General features: G+C 40.6%; 1 protein-coding gene across 4 annotated transcripts in view; it reads left to right on the top strand.

Annotated features, from left to right (window-relative positions):
- LOC126281694 (trans-1,2-dihydrobenzene-1,2-diol dehydrogenase-like) overlaps nt 1–18,445 on the top strand; it is an 85,114-nt gene that overhangs the window by 51,139 nt on the left and 15,530 nt on the right. For all 4 annotated transcript variants that reach the window (XM_049980862.1, XM_049980863.1, XM_049980864.1 and 1 more), the window contains exon 4: nt 9,214–9,463. In XM_049980862.1, coding sequence (XP_049836819.1) covers nt 9,214–9,463 — 250 coding nt within the window. The remainder of the gene's footprint in view (nt 1–9,213; nt 9,464–18,445) is intronic.

Below are 18,445 nucleotides of genomic sequence, written 5' to 3'. Positions count from 1 at the left end.
CATTTGTACCAGTATTTTGTGACCGTGCCTTTTCAAATTGATAGTTCTGAAATACTCACATGTCACCATGTGCCTTCTTTCTAATTATAATAATTTCATTGCTCTTGATGTCTGAAGGTATTTCGCCTCTTTTGTATGCTTTGCACACAATGTGAAATAGTTCGCTCATGGCCGGCTCTCTCAAGGATCTTAGTAGTTGTAAGGGATGTCATCTACTTCAAGGGCCTTGTTCCAACTTAGGTCCTTCAGAGCTATGTCAAATTCTCCTCAGAGTACCATAATTATCTTCATCTTGTATTCATCAAATTCCTCTTCCCTTTCCATAAAAAGTCTTTAAGTTCATTTCCTTTGTATAGCTCTTCTGTATGCTCCTTCAACCTTTCTCTTTAATCTACATCTAGATACATACTATGCTAGCCACCATATGGTGCATGGTGGAGAGTACCTTGTCTAATAGTCATTTCCTTTCCTGTTACACTTGCAAATAGTGAGGGAAGAACAACTGTCTATATGCCTCCCCTTGCTTAGTACCTGCTTTCCATCTGCAAACTTAATATTCATACAACTGTTCCTTTTCCTCTGGAAATCTAATTTTCTTATATGCGGCATCTCTCTTTACCCTACTGATGCATCCCTCTACTGCCTTGCATTTGTCCTCTGGCTATTCCTGCTTAGCAATTTTATGCTGCCTGTCACCTCAGGTTTTTTTGTCTCTGCAGCTCACTTTGCATGTGTATTTGTTGCATTTTAATATTTTCTCCTCTTGTCAATTAACTCAATATTTTGCATTTTATCCAAGGATTTCTACTAGGCCATATCTTTTTGCCTATTTGATCCTTTTCTATTGGTCATCTTTACAACCTCCTCCCCTCCCACTTTCCCCTCCTACTGCCACACCAAACCATGATCAAGAGCACAGTTGACCAGAGTTGACAACCTGGTGGCAAACACAATGCTGAGCACAAATAAGTTAATTTCAGTGGCTGCTTCACAACCTATGTTGTTTGGATCCTTCTCCCTGCTTCTCTGAACTACTTGGATCAAAGTTATCCTGCAAGACATCCTTAGTTGTTGCACTTCTCACATCAGCATCGTTTGCTGCATTGACTCACTGGTTCCATTAGCCATTTGTTGCATTTTCACTTCATGCATCTCATGTCTATCCCTTCTGCATTGTTATCTCGCACTCCTGCTCCCTCTCTCCGACACCCAAACCTCCAGATGTCAGACACTCAGATCAGTTCCAAATGTCACATGTCGATAGAGTATCAACAAAAACTCCAATTTAGTTCACGCTATGTGCTGTCATGTAGTAGAAGATGTGTAAACAGTAATTAAAAGTAACACCAGAACTACAAAGTGCAGGAAAAGTGTATCTGTGAGTAATTGTTTGTAGATTTTGCTTGGGTAAGGTGGAAGACCGTGCGAATTGGTATGGGTGGAGGTTATACTTAACAGCCGAATTATGTTAATAATTGGCTCCTTCTACCGACCCCCTGACTCCGATGATACGGTTGCGGGACAGTTCAGAGAAAGTTTGAGTCTCGTAACAAATAAATACCCCACTCATACGGTTATAGTTGGTGGGGACTTCAACCTACCCTCGGTATGTTGGCAAAAATACTTGTTCAAATCCGGTGGTAGGCAGAAAACGTCTTCTGAGATTGTCCTAAATGCTTTCTCCGAAAATTATTTTGAGCAGTTAGTCCACGAACCCACGCGAATTGCAAATGGTTGCGAAAACACACTTGACCTCTTAGCCACAAACAATCCAGAGCTGATAGAGAGCATCATGACTGATACAGGGATTAGTGATCACAAGGTCGTTGTAGCTAGGCTCAATACCATTTCTTCCAAATCCATCAGAAACAAACGCAAAATACTTTTATTTAAAAAAGCGGATAAAGTGTCACTAGAAGCCTTCCTAAAAGACAATTTCCATTCCTTCCTAACTGACTATGCGAATGTAGACGAGATGTGGCTCAAATTCAAAGATATAGTAGCAACAGCAATTGAGATATTCATACCTCATAAATTGGTAAGAGATGGAACGGATCCCCTGTGGTACACAAAAAAGGTCCGAACGCTGTTGCAGAGGCAACGGAAAAAGCATGCGAAGTTCAGAAGAATGCGAAATCCCAAAGATGGGCTAAAATTTACAGACGCGCGAAATTTGGCACGTACTTCGATGCGAGATGCCTTTAATAGGTTCCACAACGAAACATTGTCTCGAAATTTGGTAGAAAATCTGAAGAAATTCTGGTCGTACATAAAGTACACAAGCGGCAAGACGCAGTCAATACCTTTGATGCGCAGTGCCGATGGTACCGTTATCGACGACTGTGCCGCTAAAGCGGAGTTATTGAACGCAGTTTTCCGAAATTCCTTCACCAGGGAAGACAAATGGAATATTCCAGAATTTGAAACACGAACATCTGCTAGCATGAGTTTCTTAGAAGTAGATACCTTAGGGGTTGCGAAGCAACTCAAATCGCTTGATACGGGCAAGTCTTCAGGTCCAGATTGTATACCGATTAGGTTCCTTTGGGATTACGCTGATACTATAGCTCCCTACTTAGCACTCATATACAACCGCTCACTCACCGATAGATCTGTACCTACAGATTGGAAAATTGTGCAGGTCGCACCAGTGTTCAAGAAGGGTAGTAGGAGTAATCCATTTAACTACAGACCTATATCATTGACGTCGGTTTGCAGTAGGGTTTTGGAGCATATACTGTATTCAAACATTATGAATCACCTCGAAGGGAACGATCTATTGACACGTTATCAGCATGGCTTCAGAAAACATCGCTCTTGTGCAACGCAGCTAGCTCTTTATTCGCACGAAGTAATGGCCGCTATCGACAGGGGATCTCAGGTTGATTCCGTGTTTCTGGATTTCTGGAAAGCTTTTGACACCGTTCCTCACAAGCGACTTCTAATCAAGTTGCGGAGCTATGGGGTATCGTCTCAGTTGTGCGACTGGATTCGTGATTTCCTGTCAGGAAGGTCGCAGTTCGTAGTAATAGACAGCAAATCATCGAGTAAAACTGAAGTGATATCAGGTGTTCCCCAGGGAAGCGTCCTGGGACCTCTGCTGTTCCTGATCTATATAAATGACCTGGGTGACAATCTGAGCAGTTCTCTTAGATTGTTCGCAGATGATGCTGTAATTTACCGTCTAGTAAGGTCATCCGAAGACCAGTATCAGTTGCAAAGCGATTTAGAAAAGATTGCTGTATGTTGTGTCAGGTGGCAGTTGACGCTAAATAATGAAAAGTGTGAGATGATCCACATGAGTTCCAAAAGAAATCCGTTGGAATTCGATTACTCGATAAATAGTACAATTCTCAAGGCTGTCAATTCAACTAAGTACCTGGGTGTTAAAATTACGAACAACTTCAGTTGGAAAGACCACATAGATAATATTGTGGGGAAGGCGAGCCAAAGGTTGCGTTTCATTGGCAGGACACTTAGAAGATGCAACAAGTCCACTAAAGAGACAGCTTACACTACACTCGTTCGTCCTCTGTTAGAATATTGCTGCGCGGTGTGGGATCCTTACCAGGTGGGATTGACGGAGGACATCGAAAGGGTGCAAAAAAGGGCAGCTCATTTTGTATTATCACGTTATAGGGGAGAGAGTGTGGCAGATATGATACACAAGTTGGGATGGAAGTCATTACAGCATAGACGTTTTTCGTCGCGGCGAGACCTTTTTACGAAATTTCAGTCACCAACTTTCTCTTCCGAATGCGAAAATATTTTGTTGAGCCCAACCTACATAGGTAGGAATGATCATCAAAATAAAATAAGAGAAATCAGAGCTCGAACAGAAAGGTTTAGGTGTTCGTTTTTCCTGCTCGCTGTTCGGGAGTGGAATAGTAGAGAGATAGTATGATTGTGGTTGGATGCACCCTCTGCCAAGCACTTAATTGTGAATTGCAGAGTAGTCATGTAAATGTAGATGTAGATCATTGTGCAAAAGATTCCGCATTCAAACTCCACCGGTGACAATTTCTTTTCAACTGTCTAAGCATGAAGCTGTTATATGTAATGTGCTTCACACACTTCGTGGTATGCAGCCATTATTGTGAAGCCTTTGTGCCTGAGTGACACTCTCTCTCTCTCTCTCTCTCTCTCTCTCTCTCTCTCTCTCTCTGTGTGTGTGTGTGTGTGTGTGTGTGTGTGTGTGTGTGTGTGTGTGTGTGTGTGTGTGTGTGTGTGTGTGTGGTATTGTTGTCATTACTACTGCTAATTCCTCGTGTGTGATACAATTGTTCTGTTATTTTTCCATTCTGATTGCATCTTCAGTGAAACTATAAATGTACTGTGTAGACTTACTACTTTCAAAGAAACAGAGTGAAAGCAGAATGCCAAGAGAACATTGCTGTGAACCCCAAACAGCCCTTTTACACATCATAAACATGTTGTCCCATATGATACTTTCACACATAATGTAGCAAAAAAAAAAAAAAAAAAAAAAAAAAAAGTCATCTCAGTTCATACCCAGGAAGCTTCGTACAATGATTTATCGCTCTATCAAATTCCTCAATGAAGCTACGCCTAAAAGTTAGCTTTTCCTGTGCTCGCTAGTGCCGATGTTGCTTTTAATGAATTTTTATGCTTGTTCTGCTGGAGGACAGCACATAGTACAATCTAAATCATAGTTTCAGTTGATATTCTGCCAACATACAATGTTTGGTATCGATCTGAGTGAGTGTCTGACATCTGGAGGTTTGGGTGTGAGCTACTAGCCACCCTTCTGTGACCCTATCTCCTGCTCCCCACCTGTATTTCTCCCTCTCTCAACACACCCATTGCAACCCCTCCCCACAGTCTACCATAAGAGTACTGTTTCTCTTTGTCAAGTTGTGCCATAAAGAGTGTTTCTCTTCAGTTCAGTACCTCTTCAGTGGATACTCAATTTCCTCAATCTTGAGCATTCTTTTGTAACAACACATTTCAAAAGCTTTCTATTCTTTTGCCTTTGCCACTTACTATACCTGTTCCACTTCCATTAAAGGTTACATCCCATCCCAGACAAATACTTCTAGAAAAAGACTTCCTAACACTTAAATTTATATTTGATATGAGCATATTTCTCTTTTTTCAAAACATTTTTCTTGCTATTACCGATCTGCATCCATGTCCTGTTTGTGTCAGCCATCTTTACTTAATTTGGTAGCCAAAATAGCAAAATGCTTCTGCTTTTAGTGCCACATTTCCTAATGTAATTCTTTCAGCATCACCTTATTTGAGTAAACTAACATAAATACACTCTCTGCTCTTGTTTAAGTACTCGAGGAAGAAGGGGCTGTCATTATCCTCCAAAGTCATTGACACCTCGTTGAAAGTGTCCCCCGAAGAGTTCAAGCTGTCATAAAGGTGAAGTGTGACACACCCCAAAGTAACGCTTTCTATTAGGTGTCTGAATACTTTTTATCAAAGAGTTGTATTCCATCACTTCAATTAATTTTCATAAGCCAAATCGAAGCAATTCTTCATTGGGTACTTTATGTGTGTTTATTGGGGCTTACTTGCAAAAATTAGTAAATGTTTTACATATTGTAGAACTTGCATCCTAATCACCCTTCTTCTTCCTAGCCTTGGGGCAAAGAGTCCCTTTGTCCAGCAACAAGAGAGGAGTTACGTGAAAGAACACAGCCCATGTCCTCCTCTTTTCAAACAAAATTCAAAAACTAAATCAGTTCAAAACCTTTGAGATAAATATTCATGTTACAAGTCACCAATTTAATTTGAAATGATAAAACTTAGCTTAATAGGATCCCTCTCACAATAACTTCACTGAATTCTCTCCATCATATGGCTACACTTACCACTTTCACTCAACCCCCCCTCCCCTGTCCCCCCTGCTGTATCCATACCATGTACAGCATTTTCAGGCAGTGTCACCAGTGATTTTAGTGCACGTGTACACTTCTGTGTGCAGTTCATTCAACACTGAACATTTCCTTTAGGAACGTGTTTCATAATGTGCTAATATTTTCTCTTGTGTGTTTCCCTTGATTAACATGAAGAAGAGATATAGAAACTGATCTCTAACATGGAAATAAAGCATTTCCATACGCACGTTCATGTAACATATTTTTTACCTCTATGTATCAGAAATGTTTTGTGGAAATTTGGCCATACCTTTCTGTTAGACCCTGTATTGTGCATTTCTCCTTTCTCCATTTTCAGGTTTTCATGGTTTGGTTTTAATATTGTGTGCAAATCTCTCTTTAAATTTAACTGTTTATTTTTATGGTTTTCACTGTGTTTTGGTTTCATTGCCGAAAATAATTTTTGTTTTTTTGTTTATGACAACATATTTTGACCATCTTTTCCAAAGTTGTCTGTTAAGAATGTTTTGTGAGCAACAAAACCAGTTGACAAGACAAGTAAATACTGCTGAATATTTGGTTTTTATTTGCAACTGTGAAATTGTATCCTTCCTTTAATAATTAATGGTATCTGTCATTGCAATTATTTCTCAAGATAAGAAGAGAGGCTGATTATGGTTTGTACAGAAAAATCCTCCAGAACTGAATGTGATGATACCATGGTTAAGGTACTGAACACCACTTGATAGATCTGCGTCAAAATTTGTAAACAAACAGCTAAATTTATTGTTCCCAAAGGTCACTTGAAGGAGAATGTTGGGATGATTCCTTTGAAAAGAACACTGACAGTGTCAGTACCCTGCTCCTTTCATGTCCAATTCATGTTATGTTCCATCTCATGACATTGTTCTAGATGCAGTGTACTACGTCTGCCATTCTCAGGCGAGGAGAGACATGTGGAAACAAGATGATGGGAAGGTCAATGGTAGAACATTTGCATCAGATGACTTTTGTAAACTAAATGCTCCCTCTGGCAATTCTGAGTAAGAGGTGATGGAAGGAGTGAAAGAGATTACAAATGGAGACAATTACGTAAATGTGAAAGATGAGAAAACACAAGCTTTGATTATGGGAGAGGAGAGTCACAGACCACATTGTTATGCATGGATGAGGAGGAAGAGGGAGGGGGGGGGGGGAGGAGTAGAAATAGACAACACTGTAAGGGAAAAAAATCTAATTAGCAGGAACCCTCCACAATTTACAGAAATTCTGAAACAACGGTGCTAGGAGAAAGACAGCAAATTAACAGTGCAGTGTAACAGAGAACAATATCCTCATATGTATTGCAGAGCACGCATCTACCTTTAATATTCACAGGTTCATTGTATCATTCGTTTAATAATTAATGATATCTCTCACTGCAATTATTTCTCGAGATGATAAGATTTTGGAGTAATTTTGCATATATATACACTGCCCATTAAAGAAAAGTGGAGCACCCAGAAGGGGAGGAGGCAATGAAACTTCATGGGTTGAGAGGATGTGTGAAAGAATAGAGTACCCCCTCTGGCTGGGACGCATGCTGTGATTCAGTTGGGAAGGGCTCATAAAGTCATATTTTTTCCTCAGGGAAGCTGGCCAACAATTGTTGTAAGCGATCCATGATATCTGGGATACTGGCACTGAGAGTTGACATCCATGCTGGTCTGACCCATGTTCTATCAGAGATAGATCTGTGAATCTTGCTGGCCACTGGAGTACTTCAATGTCATGCAGACAGATTGTAGCAGCACATGTCATGAGTGGATGAGCATGGCACAACAATGCTGTCACAGGAGAGGCAACACATGAGGACACAGGATGCCTGTGACACTTTGTGCCATCAGTGTTGTTTCAGTTACTACCAGCTGTGACAAGAAGTCATAGTAGATGGCTTCCCACACTGTGACACCGGGAGTATCACTGCTGTACCTGTGCAAAACATTGCAAGAATAGGATCTCTCCCCTGATTGCCACCATACTCATGATGATGGTCGTCAAGGACATGCAAAACAGCGATTCATCCCTGAATGCAATGTGACACCATCAACCAGCAGTTCGTGCTTCCCCGTCACGGCACTATTCCATACTCAGCTGTTAAATGTAAATGTCATATGACTAGGGCTTCCTGTCTGATAGACCGTTCACTGGGTGCAAGTCTTCCGATTTGACGCCACTTCGGCGACTTGTGCATCGATGGGGATGAAATGATGATGATTAGGACAACACTACACCCAGTCCCTGAACGGAGAAAATCTCCGAGCCAGCTGGGAATCAAACCCGGGCCCTTAGGATTGACATTCTGTCGCACTGAATACTCAGCTACCGGGGGCAGACACTCAACTGTTTGTGTTGTGGGCTTAATGACAGCCTATGCATGTGACGGTAATGCTCTAGTCTGGCTGAGGCTAGTATCTAACCAGTGGTATAGGATGACACAAAATGTTGCAGAGACTCCACTACATGGTCTCGGATGGCAGGCACAGATGTGAAGTAATTAAGATGTTCTTGGTGCACAATACGATGAGCTTCCCTTGTAGGGTTTAGATGTGGTCAACCAGAACCTTGACAAAGAACAGACCTCCTTAATGTTCCCATGCAGCTGAACATCAGGCCACAAATTTGGATAACACACAATTTTACCAGCCAGCCAACTGGAGACCGGCAGTGGGGACCATTTCCAACACTGTCAGGTGCTTGTAACATTCTCACACGAGGACACAGCATATGTGCCCTTCACAGTGATCACTCAACATCTGATGCTGTTTATGCCACTTATATGCCCGACCAGTCTGGTAACAACACTAGCGCACTCTAGTGGCCATTCTACTTCTCATAGAGAACTGCAGCTCTTAATCATTTGCACATCTGTCGATGATGTGTATATATACAAAGTCGTGTTGATATCTAACTGTGCCTTCTGAGGAATCACCTTTTTTTGGCAGGTAGTGTATATACTTCTTGTCTATTGCTCCTGGTGATTAAATGCTTGTAAAGGTTCCAATAGTCATTGAATTTCTCCCTAGTGCTTTTTGTGTGCACCTGCCACCTGTGCTGTAACTGCTTCTGTTTTTGCTGTTGGTTAATGGCTGCTAATCTCCTGCATGATTTGAGTGTTAAATATCACTTTCTGCATTTGATCAGTAAATAAAACAATAGATGCATTAGAAACAGACATTTAAAATGTAACTTATAAGTCTTGAAACATCAGCTGCAATAGTAATTTCCGCTCTTGGAGTTGTTTTTACTTACTATATTTTGAAATAATTTAAGTCACTTCTGTCACTAAGTATTTAACTGATTGATAATTAATTCTTGTTCTCAGACTGCGAGAATTTGGGGGTGGCAGCATCCTTGACCTGGGAGTTTATTGTCTGCAGTTTGCTTTATTCATATTTGGACCTGTGCATCCAAAAGAGATTGTAGCTGCAGGGGAGTTAAATGAAAATGGATGTGATAGGAACATGGCCTGTGTTTTAAAATATGAAGGTGGTAAAACTGCAGTTCTTAGTTCAAATGCTCGTGTAACTCTTCCAAATGAAGCTTACATAGTTGGGACCAAAGGCAGTATAAAAGTAAGTACTTTTATTATAGTGTAAAAAATATATATATATATATTTTTTTAAGTGAAGCAGTTTCCATGGGTCAATCATTTGTATCACTACACACCTGGAGCTGTGAATCGCAAAGTATTGAAGTATTTTAATTTTATTATTTTATTATTTATATTTGTGTGTGTGGGCGGGGGGAGGGGGGGGGGGGCAACTGAACAAAATGCAAAAATAATTGTTTAGCTTCAAATGAAACTTAAATTTGTTATTTGATTCAATGTGTAATTCATGCAGCTACAGCATCAAATGTCTGAGTTATGAGCTACATTACCATAAACTGCCTCTGTAATTATAGTCTGTAAATGAAAAGAGCAAAAGGAGAGAAATGTTAATTACAGAAAAGAATCATGAAACATGGGGCACGAGTGTTGGCAATAACAAATTTACTGGGAAAAGCAGTTTACTATTTTCCCCCTTATGTTCAGTATACAGATCTACAATTTTCCAATACTGAAGGAAACGTAATTTTACTATGAATGTTTTTCTATTCTTTTTGACTCTGACTGCACTCACAAATATCCACCTTTCATTTAAATGTTCTTCTTACTTAGCAATATAAATAATAATAATAATAAAATTATTATTATTTATTATTATTATTATTATTATTAACTGCGTAGTGATGATACCCTTACAGAACACATCTTTTTCTTTCCCTTGCTTTGTGCTTCTTGTCTGGCAAGTGTCATTAAGGTTAAGCTGTTCTTTCCTTTCTTCATATTTTACAAAACAATATACTTCATCATCAATCAGAAAAAAGCTAAGTGTACACAATGTTCATGTATTACTGTATAAAAGATAAAACTACTGTTATGTGGTTGTAAACATATAGCCACACTGTATATGTTTTACAAATACTTAAGGTCTAAATTGCACAGTCTTGCACTGGTACAGGCTTTTGTGGAATCTGCAAAATTATTAGGTGTAAGTCTACAGTGTTTGCTCTGTATTTGGGAAAACTAAGCAATTTTTTGCTCTTACATTTCAATCTTATACAAAGATGTGTTCAGCTCTCCTGCTGGCATTGAAGTTGCTTTTCATGCGTGTCCTTCTTTGTCTCCAAAAAAAAAAAAAAATTGTTATCTCTCTGCCATATGTTAGAAAGAGCAGCTTTAGGAATCATAAAAGCTGTAATAGCTCATATTTTCCAACTTTTTACAAGGGGTTAAAGAGTTGGAGAACATGAGCAACTACAGCCCATGACGACTTCCTTCAGGAGTTAATTCACACAGTCTTAAAGTTTATTGTCATTCTGTTAAGGAAATCATAGGTACCATTTAAAATTTGTCGCTTTCTACACTAGATTAATTTTTCGTCAGAGGCATTTTCCTGGAAGATTAATTTCCATTTCCCACATCCATGCTCGACCAGTTTATGTATATTTCACAATAACGTACAGTGTCTTGCTGCTTGTTCCATTGTCACATTCTGCTAGTAAATTCAACTGCAATTAACGTGGTCTTGCATCTTTATTTCTCTCCGGCTACATTTTTTAAAATCTGTATGTTTGCTCTGATGTCTCCTTCTATCTTTTTTTTTTTTCTTTCTCCTTCCTGCTACTGATAATCAGCACTGTTTGATTAGAAGATCTAGGCCACATTATTATAAATTTATGGTTTGTTTAAGCTAACTGTTCTTTCCTTGTTCTCCAAGAGAGAGCTAGCTGAAACTGCTTTGGTATATTCTTTGGTTCTTAGGGCAGATAAAACTTATATGAGATAACTGTTGCAATTTTGTGTGTGATGTTTAGAGCTGATTAACGAGACATTTTTTAATTTTTGTAACAGTTTTCCTGTGGAATGTTAAACAGCTCTTGTGGCTATTTTATTTCCTTAACACACTCTATGCAGAGCTGTTGTGACATCCCACATGGTTGTGGAATTCCCATCAAGCACTATTCTTGGATTCACCATATACATTCTTAAACAGTGTTTCTAAGCTTATGGCCCTGAAAGATGGTCTGCATACAACACCATGTGGGAATTCCTCCATTATATGTTTTTTATCACTTTTCCGAAATTCAAATTTGGACATAATACACTTGCAGTCATCAGTCAGTGTCTTTTTTTGATGCACTATTTGCCTCAGTCTTGACCATGAGGCATGCTATTGGAGGCTGCCTGTACCATTACACCAATTTTATAACTCATCCAATCAAATGTTGGTCAGTTTTAACAATTGAGGCACGGTATCCTTAGTTACGCTTATCTTCTCTAAATCCTAAGAGATTTTTGTACTCTTTCACATGCCATGCAATAGTTTGTATTGTATTTTTCTTTATTCACTTCAAAATCTTAACGACCTAGAAGAGCTTGGGTCTTCCCTTTTCTTAAGAATATTTACCTGGGCTTGCTTCCTGTGGAAGAAATCCTGCACTACAGTGAGATGAGTACTGCAAATTGTGAATTATGTAATTGGTAGAGACTTGTAGTAAACTTAACATAAATTGCATTTGGACCTATCACATTTTCTTTATTGTTGAAGATACTTTGTGAACAAATCAAAATTGCCCTTTATTGTTTCAGTAAGGATTTCCTAGTGGCAGTTCTGTCTCATCAGAATTGTCATTGGGAAGTAAAACTGCCATTAAGACATCCACTGAGGATTCCCAATAAGTTGTCGACCTTCAGTCTTCTTTCTGTAATGCAGAAAGAACAGTTGGTGATTTTACTTACTATCGTTTTATAGGATACTCTTCAGATCTCTGTGACATTAGTCTTCAGAATGAGCTTTCCAAAGCTCTGGTTTCATTCTTTTTAAAAATCTTTATATTTCTGTAACTATGTGAGAATTTATTGGGTAATTTGTGTGCAGAAACACAGTCATTGTATGGGATTTTACTCCATAGCTTTCTAGTGCCTTTCCATTACTGGAAGGTGGTAATGGGTCACACAGTGACTTGGAGCTTAGATTCCTGTCACTATTTCAATCACTAGCGAATAAGCACTAGCTCTGTTGGCTGATAAGTGAATTTCCTTTGGCCTTTTTCCTCGGACCATACCGACAATTATTCGAATTGTATGGAGTGATTTAGGAAAGTGAAACTTAAGAGGACTGTCAGTTTTATTGACAGACTGGATAGGGTGTTCCTCAGATATCTTTCTAAAATTGCTCTTCAAAATAAGTTTCCCAAAGCACTGTATTAGGGGTATTAAAAATTTAAAGGAAGTGGTTAAAATCCCATGAGCTTTTGATTGAGCTCTCCTCAGCCATTGTCAAGAGTTAAATGACTATCATTGACTCACAGGTGTGATGGCCAAGTACCAGGCTGAGCTGAGATGGTGTTTTCAGATATTTTTATTTCTATAGCTTATTTTATGATGCTATCCCAGAATCTTTCTGTCCTCATGACGACAGAAGTTTTGTCAAAGATAATCCAGTTTCGATCTTCTAAAGTGTGTTCTACCAAGGCTGATTTTTCCTGATAACATAGGCATAAGCGCCTCATGTTGCATCTGACTTCTTCTGCAGTATGTAATGTTTGCCTGAAATTGTAGCAGCCACATTGACATAGTATCTCCTATGGTGTCCTGAGCCCTAGGTCTCCTTCACAGGCCTCATTATCTGTCATGTTCTTGCTGGGGGTCTGAATACTAATAAACTGTTGTCTGTCTTCAGCTGTCTGCTGATCTTTCTCGACACTATGCAACAGAAAGACAAAAAAGCACATTTCATGCTCTCTTCTTTGGTGGAGTTTCCCTGTGCATATCACCGGAAATGGGCTGTGATACATGGCAGTCACTGTAGCCATTTGCCCAGAAGACTTTCCAGATGTGACTTAGTTCTAGTGGCAGGTTTTCTGTGTCTGAGATTACTTTAGCATGATGTATGATGGTGTTTGTAATGCTACATATGTCAGATGGTGGTGGCTCAGATTGCAGATACCAATCTCTGTGTATGGGTTTCCTGTAGACACTGTGGCTGAGGTGCCCATTGAGTTTTTGATGAACAAGGATGTCAAGAAATGCATCTATCTCTGCATAAACCTGATGTGGTTGTGAATGCCATCCAAGTGTTTTGAGAACTCTCCCTGTCCATGTGCCAACATCTAAGAAATAGGACAGTGTCAATGTGTGCTTAAACAATCTCACAATCGTACTATCAAACAAGTAGGTGAAGAGATCGATACAGTCTCTGACAGGAATGCACATAAATGGAGAGACCACATCAAAGTTGACTGTTATTTCACTTTCCCCAAAACAAAGATGCATAACTCAACTGATAAACTCATTGGTGTTTTCGATGTGATGTACACAGTGACCCATATGTAAGGAGGCTAGCCAAATATTTTTCCAGTCTATAAGTTGGGGACTTAGGGGTTTTTACAGTGGGACAAAGAGGTGAATTTAAAGACATCACCTTTGACACGGCTCCAACTAAGCCAAGTTGCTTTTATTGTTACATCAATGACACATCATCTGCCAGTACCACTAGAACTAAACCACATCCGAAGATTCTTCCAGGAAAACGGCCACAGTAGTCGCCAAGCACCACATGCCATTTCTGGTGATATGCACAGGGGAATACCACTAAAGAAAGTAGCAAGAAACATGCATTTTTGCCTTTCTGCGACACTGTATCAAGGAAGATTAGCCAGCCCCTGAAGAGAGAGAGCAGTTAATCAGTGTTCAGGCCCACAGCAAAAATAGGATGGCTAATGAGGACTGTGAAGTATGATCTAGGGCTCAGAATGCCAGGAGTGTAAAATATACCATGTCACTGTCACTTCTGTCAGGCAAACAGTACACACTATAGAGCAAATCCAGGTGGGAGATGAGGTGTTTACCCCTATGCTATCTGAAAAAATCAGCCATGGCAGAACATGATTCAGAAAATCTGCCCAGGATTGTCTTCGATGAAACTTCTGTTGTCATGAGGACAAACTGATCCCGAGATAGCATTATAAAAGACGTAGGAATAAAAATATCTGAAAACACCAACAGTAAGGGTCGTGGTTTGCGTCTCAGCGTATCCTGGAACCTGGCCATCATGATGGTGAAGTGGGACACGGGTGAGGAAATGAGCACCATGGACTTCACAGCCAGCACTGCAGCTGTATAGCAGCAAGGCTATGGCTGTCATTTACCACCTGACAGCGGCAGAGGTGAACTCTGTTGATAACACTTGATTATCATTACAGCTACTTCTTTGGAGGCTAGGCTGTAGAATTAAACATAAGTCTAATTAACTGCAGTTTAAGTGTAGGTTTTATGGAGGAGACATTTCTTCATTGCTGTTTTATTCTGCTTACAAAATAGGGCTACTAGAAATTATAAAAGGTATGAAATTGGATAGTCTGTGTATCCTCTTCCTCCTCCTCATTTTTATTTCTGCACATTCTCGTTCAAAGACTATTTCTGCATTTACTTCTTCAAAGACTACATGAAGTAGCAAAGGGATATTTTCACAGAACTGTTTAAATGCACAGAAAATACTCCCAGTGTTGCAATCTAACTGCAGTGGGCAGAGATTGTTGTGAAAGTAGTGTCACTGCGGACGACGACTTGCAGGTTATGAATTATGAAGCAGTTGTTGAAGTTAACTGTATATTACTGAACAACATGCTTGCATGAAACAGACCTTGGCAATGGCTAATATATAACTGACTCGTGGTCATGAAAATGAAAGTTATGACACAGTTGCGTTTACAAGGGAACCTGCTTCTGAGTATAAGGAACAGGTCTTGCAGATGAGCTCTCTTGTCCATGATCTGTGAATGTGCGAAAAGGCGATTGCCAATGGGAGTGACAAAGGATAGATAGAGGCAGTACATAGGAGAGTATTGTGAAGGAGAGGGGCAGAGAGAGAGAATTTTAGTGTGATTATGTGTCATCTGATAGGAGAGCAAGCTATATGAAGAAAATACTGTCAGTCTTTACATGTGTGAGAGATCTTATGCATTCAAAAATGACTGCTCATGTTCATACATGTGGCCTGTGGGATGTGGGATTGAGCATCTTCTGGTGTAAAAGGGTGGCAAGTGTGTATGAGAATTGTCAGTACTTGGTGTGTGCAGTTTTCTTAATTCGCCATACTGAACATACAAACTTGTTTTTAATAAATCGACCAAAGGATCACACTAGCACTGGAACAGTCTCAGAACTAACTACAACAGAATTATTATTGCTATTTATTAATTTATTCTGTGAAACTTTTTGGTTTGAGGGCAGACAGTTCTATTTTTATTAATGAAGCAATATATTAAAAATTGTAGTCAGAGCTCCTGCCACCAAATAAATCAAGATGACCAAATGTAGCAGGAAGAGGTAGATGGCACAATATTAAAGCTTGTCCGAGCTTTCCAAATGATTTATTGTTTCCAACCACAGTGCCCTCATGAACCTCGGTCTGCGTCACAGGGCCTCATTATGCTGAGGAAGCCCTCCAGTGGCCCATGCAATGCAATACTGTGTTGAGCCGGCCTTGGCCAGCTGTGGAGTTCCAACGGCATCAGGATGTGCCAGCTGCTGACTCTGCTGTCCCCGTCCTCATCGCTGCTCTGAGGAGCCACCGAGTGGCCCACTGACAACTGCAAGATGGCCCACGCTGTGTTCCCTCACCGACGTGGCTGAGATCGCAGCAACAAGAAGGGCCTGTGATCTGGCATCTGAATCTGCGGTCCTCGCCTGGGGATGCCTCCAGCGTGTGTTGGAAGCCAGGACGACTGCCCGCAGTAGTGAGCCATGGAGTGGCCTGCTGCTGGCTGGCTACAGACCCCTCGTTAGCCTCAGAGTTGAACCAGCGACCCACTGTGGACTGGAACATTGGTGCCCCATCTGCTGTTGCATGTAGCTGGTGATGTGACACACCCTGCCATCCAGGAGAGCTGCCACACTTGAATAAATCTCGTTAGAAACCTGCACCTACTTATACACGGGTGTGCACCTCTGTTTTGCCATATGCACTACTTCGCGTCACATACTCGTAACACACTAGGTTGGCCAGTGGTCCCCTTCTGCAACATGCAAAACTGCTATGTGTGCTCTATTCTACTTCGCAACTGTTGGTATGCGTAACTCACTGCGATTCGACACCTGGCAGTAACTTGTGCTCAGATTATTCCACAAAACTAACTTTCCCTGTCTGAAACTGTGTGCCGCTACATTATTTCCTTCTTTGGAAAGACCCGGTCGGCAACTATGACATATTTTCTTACTATTAGAAAACTTAAATGTGGTCTAGTGGCCCTTAAAACCATGACATGAAACCAAACGTAAAAATTCCTTACTGGACGACCACTGCTCGATCAACCCCTTGCCTACTTGTCTCGTGCCCTCAGTATCCAATCCACTGGGACTTGGACTACCCTTGGTTCCCTCTTGGAATGAGCTCTCCACCTGATCAGAAAGAAAAAAACACATAACAAAGTTAAGGCTACGACACTTGGCACAGAGGTGCTCAAAATGATCGTTATTTGCCTTTATCTTTCCCTGCACTGAGCGACAAGTTGCACAAGCTGTTTGGCTGATATGCGCCCCTCTTGCTCTAAAATGAACTGGTTTACGGATCTCAACAGACCTGGCTCCAGAGTTTGATTTAACAAGGTCAGATTCTGCCTTGGAAAAAACTCTGAAAGTGGCTTCTGGCCAGTACAACTGTGGCTGCCACAACATTCAATTGCATGACTCCTGAAACTGATGCTGGCAGGTGGAAGGTTGGTCATATTATGTCACACTTAGTTCCATTGATTAAAATTCTGCTCCCCTCAAGCTCTATATGTTTCACTTCTGCAAATACTCCCCACTCAAAACAACTTGCTACTACTACCAAATTCTCGTAGGTGGAGAAGATCCAATGCATCCCAAACTGTTGCAAGTGCAACTTTGGCTCCACAGTGTCCCCTGGACATTCTGTTCCTTTCCCCTCTGGTTAAAACCAACTGCACCGCGCACGTTTCCCATATTTGTTGCTTCACAGATTTTCCTCCAAAATTCACTATTTTTTATCCAAACTCAGCACTGATTGCATGACTACTTTCATCCTTAAATTTACATTATATGAACTGGTGCAATAAACAAGACATTCCTGCCCCAGCACTTTCGATAACTAAAAATTTAAACAGGGAATCGTATGACTCTGACATCGTTCAACACATATTTATTACAGCTTTGTCACAAGATTCACTCAGACGCATTTATTTCTCCAGAACTGTGTTTGATTTCTCCTCCAACAACACTCCACGTATGTCAGACGCTACACTTCCATTTTCAATGACCTGAGGACAGGGATCGCCATCACCCTTACTCCCTCTTCAAAAGGACTGTTGTCCACAGCAAGCTATATTTAAAAATACATACAACATGTGAAACTACAGTGTCTAATTACTTTACGCAAACCCAATGCTACACAACACGGAGAAAAAAAAAGAAAACTACAAATACTCTATCTTCCTGGTTTTCTCCCTGCTTAGCACCCCTCTTCACTCTCTCTTTCTTCCTCGTTACTTCCTGTGACACACGTCGAATCCAAACCGACCAATTTGTACTATTGTTGTTCTAGTTAGCAGCGGAAGCTTAACATTAAAGGGGGATGTGGTTTCAACAACTTGGTATGGCCCTTGGTACCTCATGAGGAACTTCTTCGCTTTCCCTTTTTGCGTATAGGAGCTGGACAGCATTACCCATTGCCCCACTCTATTTTGCAGCAAACTTCCTTTCTGCTTTCCTGCATCTTCCTGCCTTTCCAAAGCCTTTGTATTCGCCTTTTGTACCTGTTTCCAAACATCCTGAATTGTCCTTGCGAATTGACGTACAGATTCCCCGGTCCTTCCTTTCTGTAACTTCACCAAACCAAACAGCGACGGCCTTTTTCGCCTGTACACTACCTCATATGGAGACAAACTGGCATTTGTATGGAGTTTTGCACTGTATGCTCGTACAATATACTTCAAATACTCGCCCCACTGATGGTGATGAGAATCCACGTAAAAACTCAACATCTTCCCGG

This window comes from Schistocerca gregaria, chromosome 7, assembly GCF_023897955.1.
Source record: "Schistocerca gregaria isolate iqSchGreg1 chromosome 7, iqSchGreg1.2, whole genome shotgun sequence".
NCBI lineage: Eukaryota > Metazoa > Arthropoda > Insecta > Orthoptera > Acrididae > Schistocerca > Schistocerca gregaria.
This window is presented reverse-complemented; position numbering and strand designations above follow the sequence as displayed.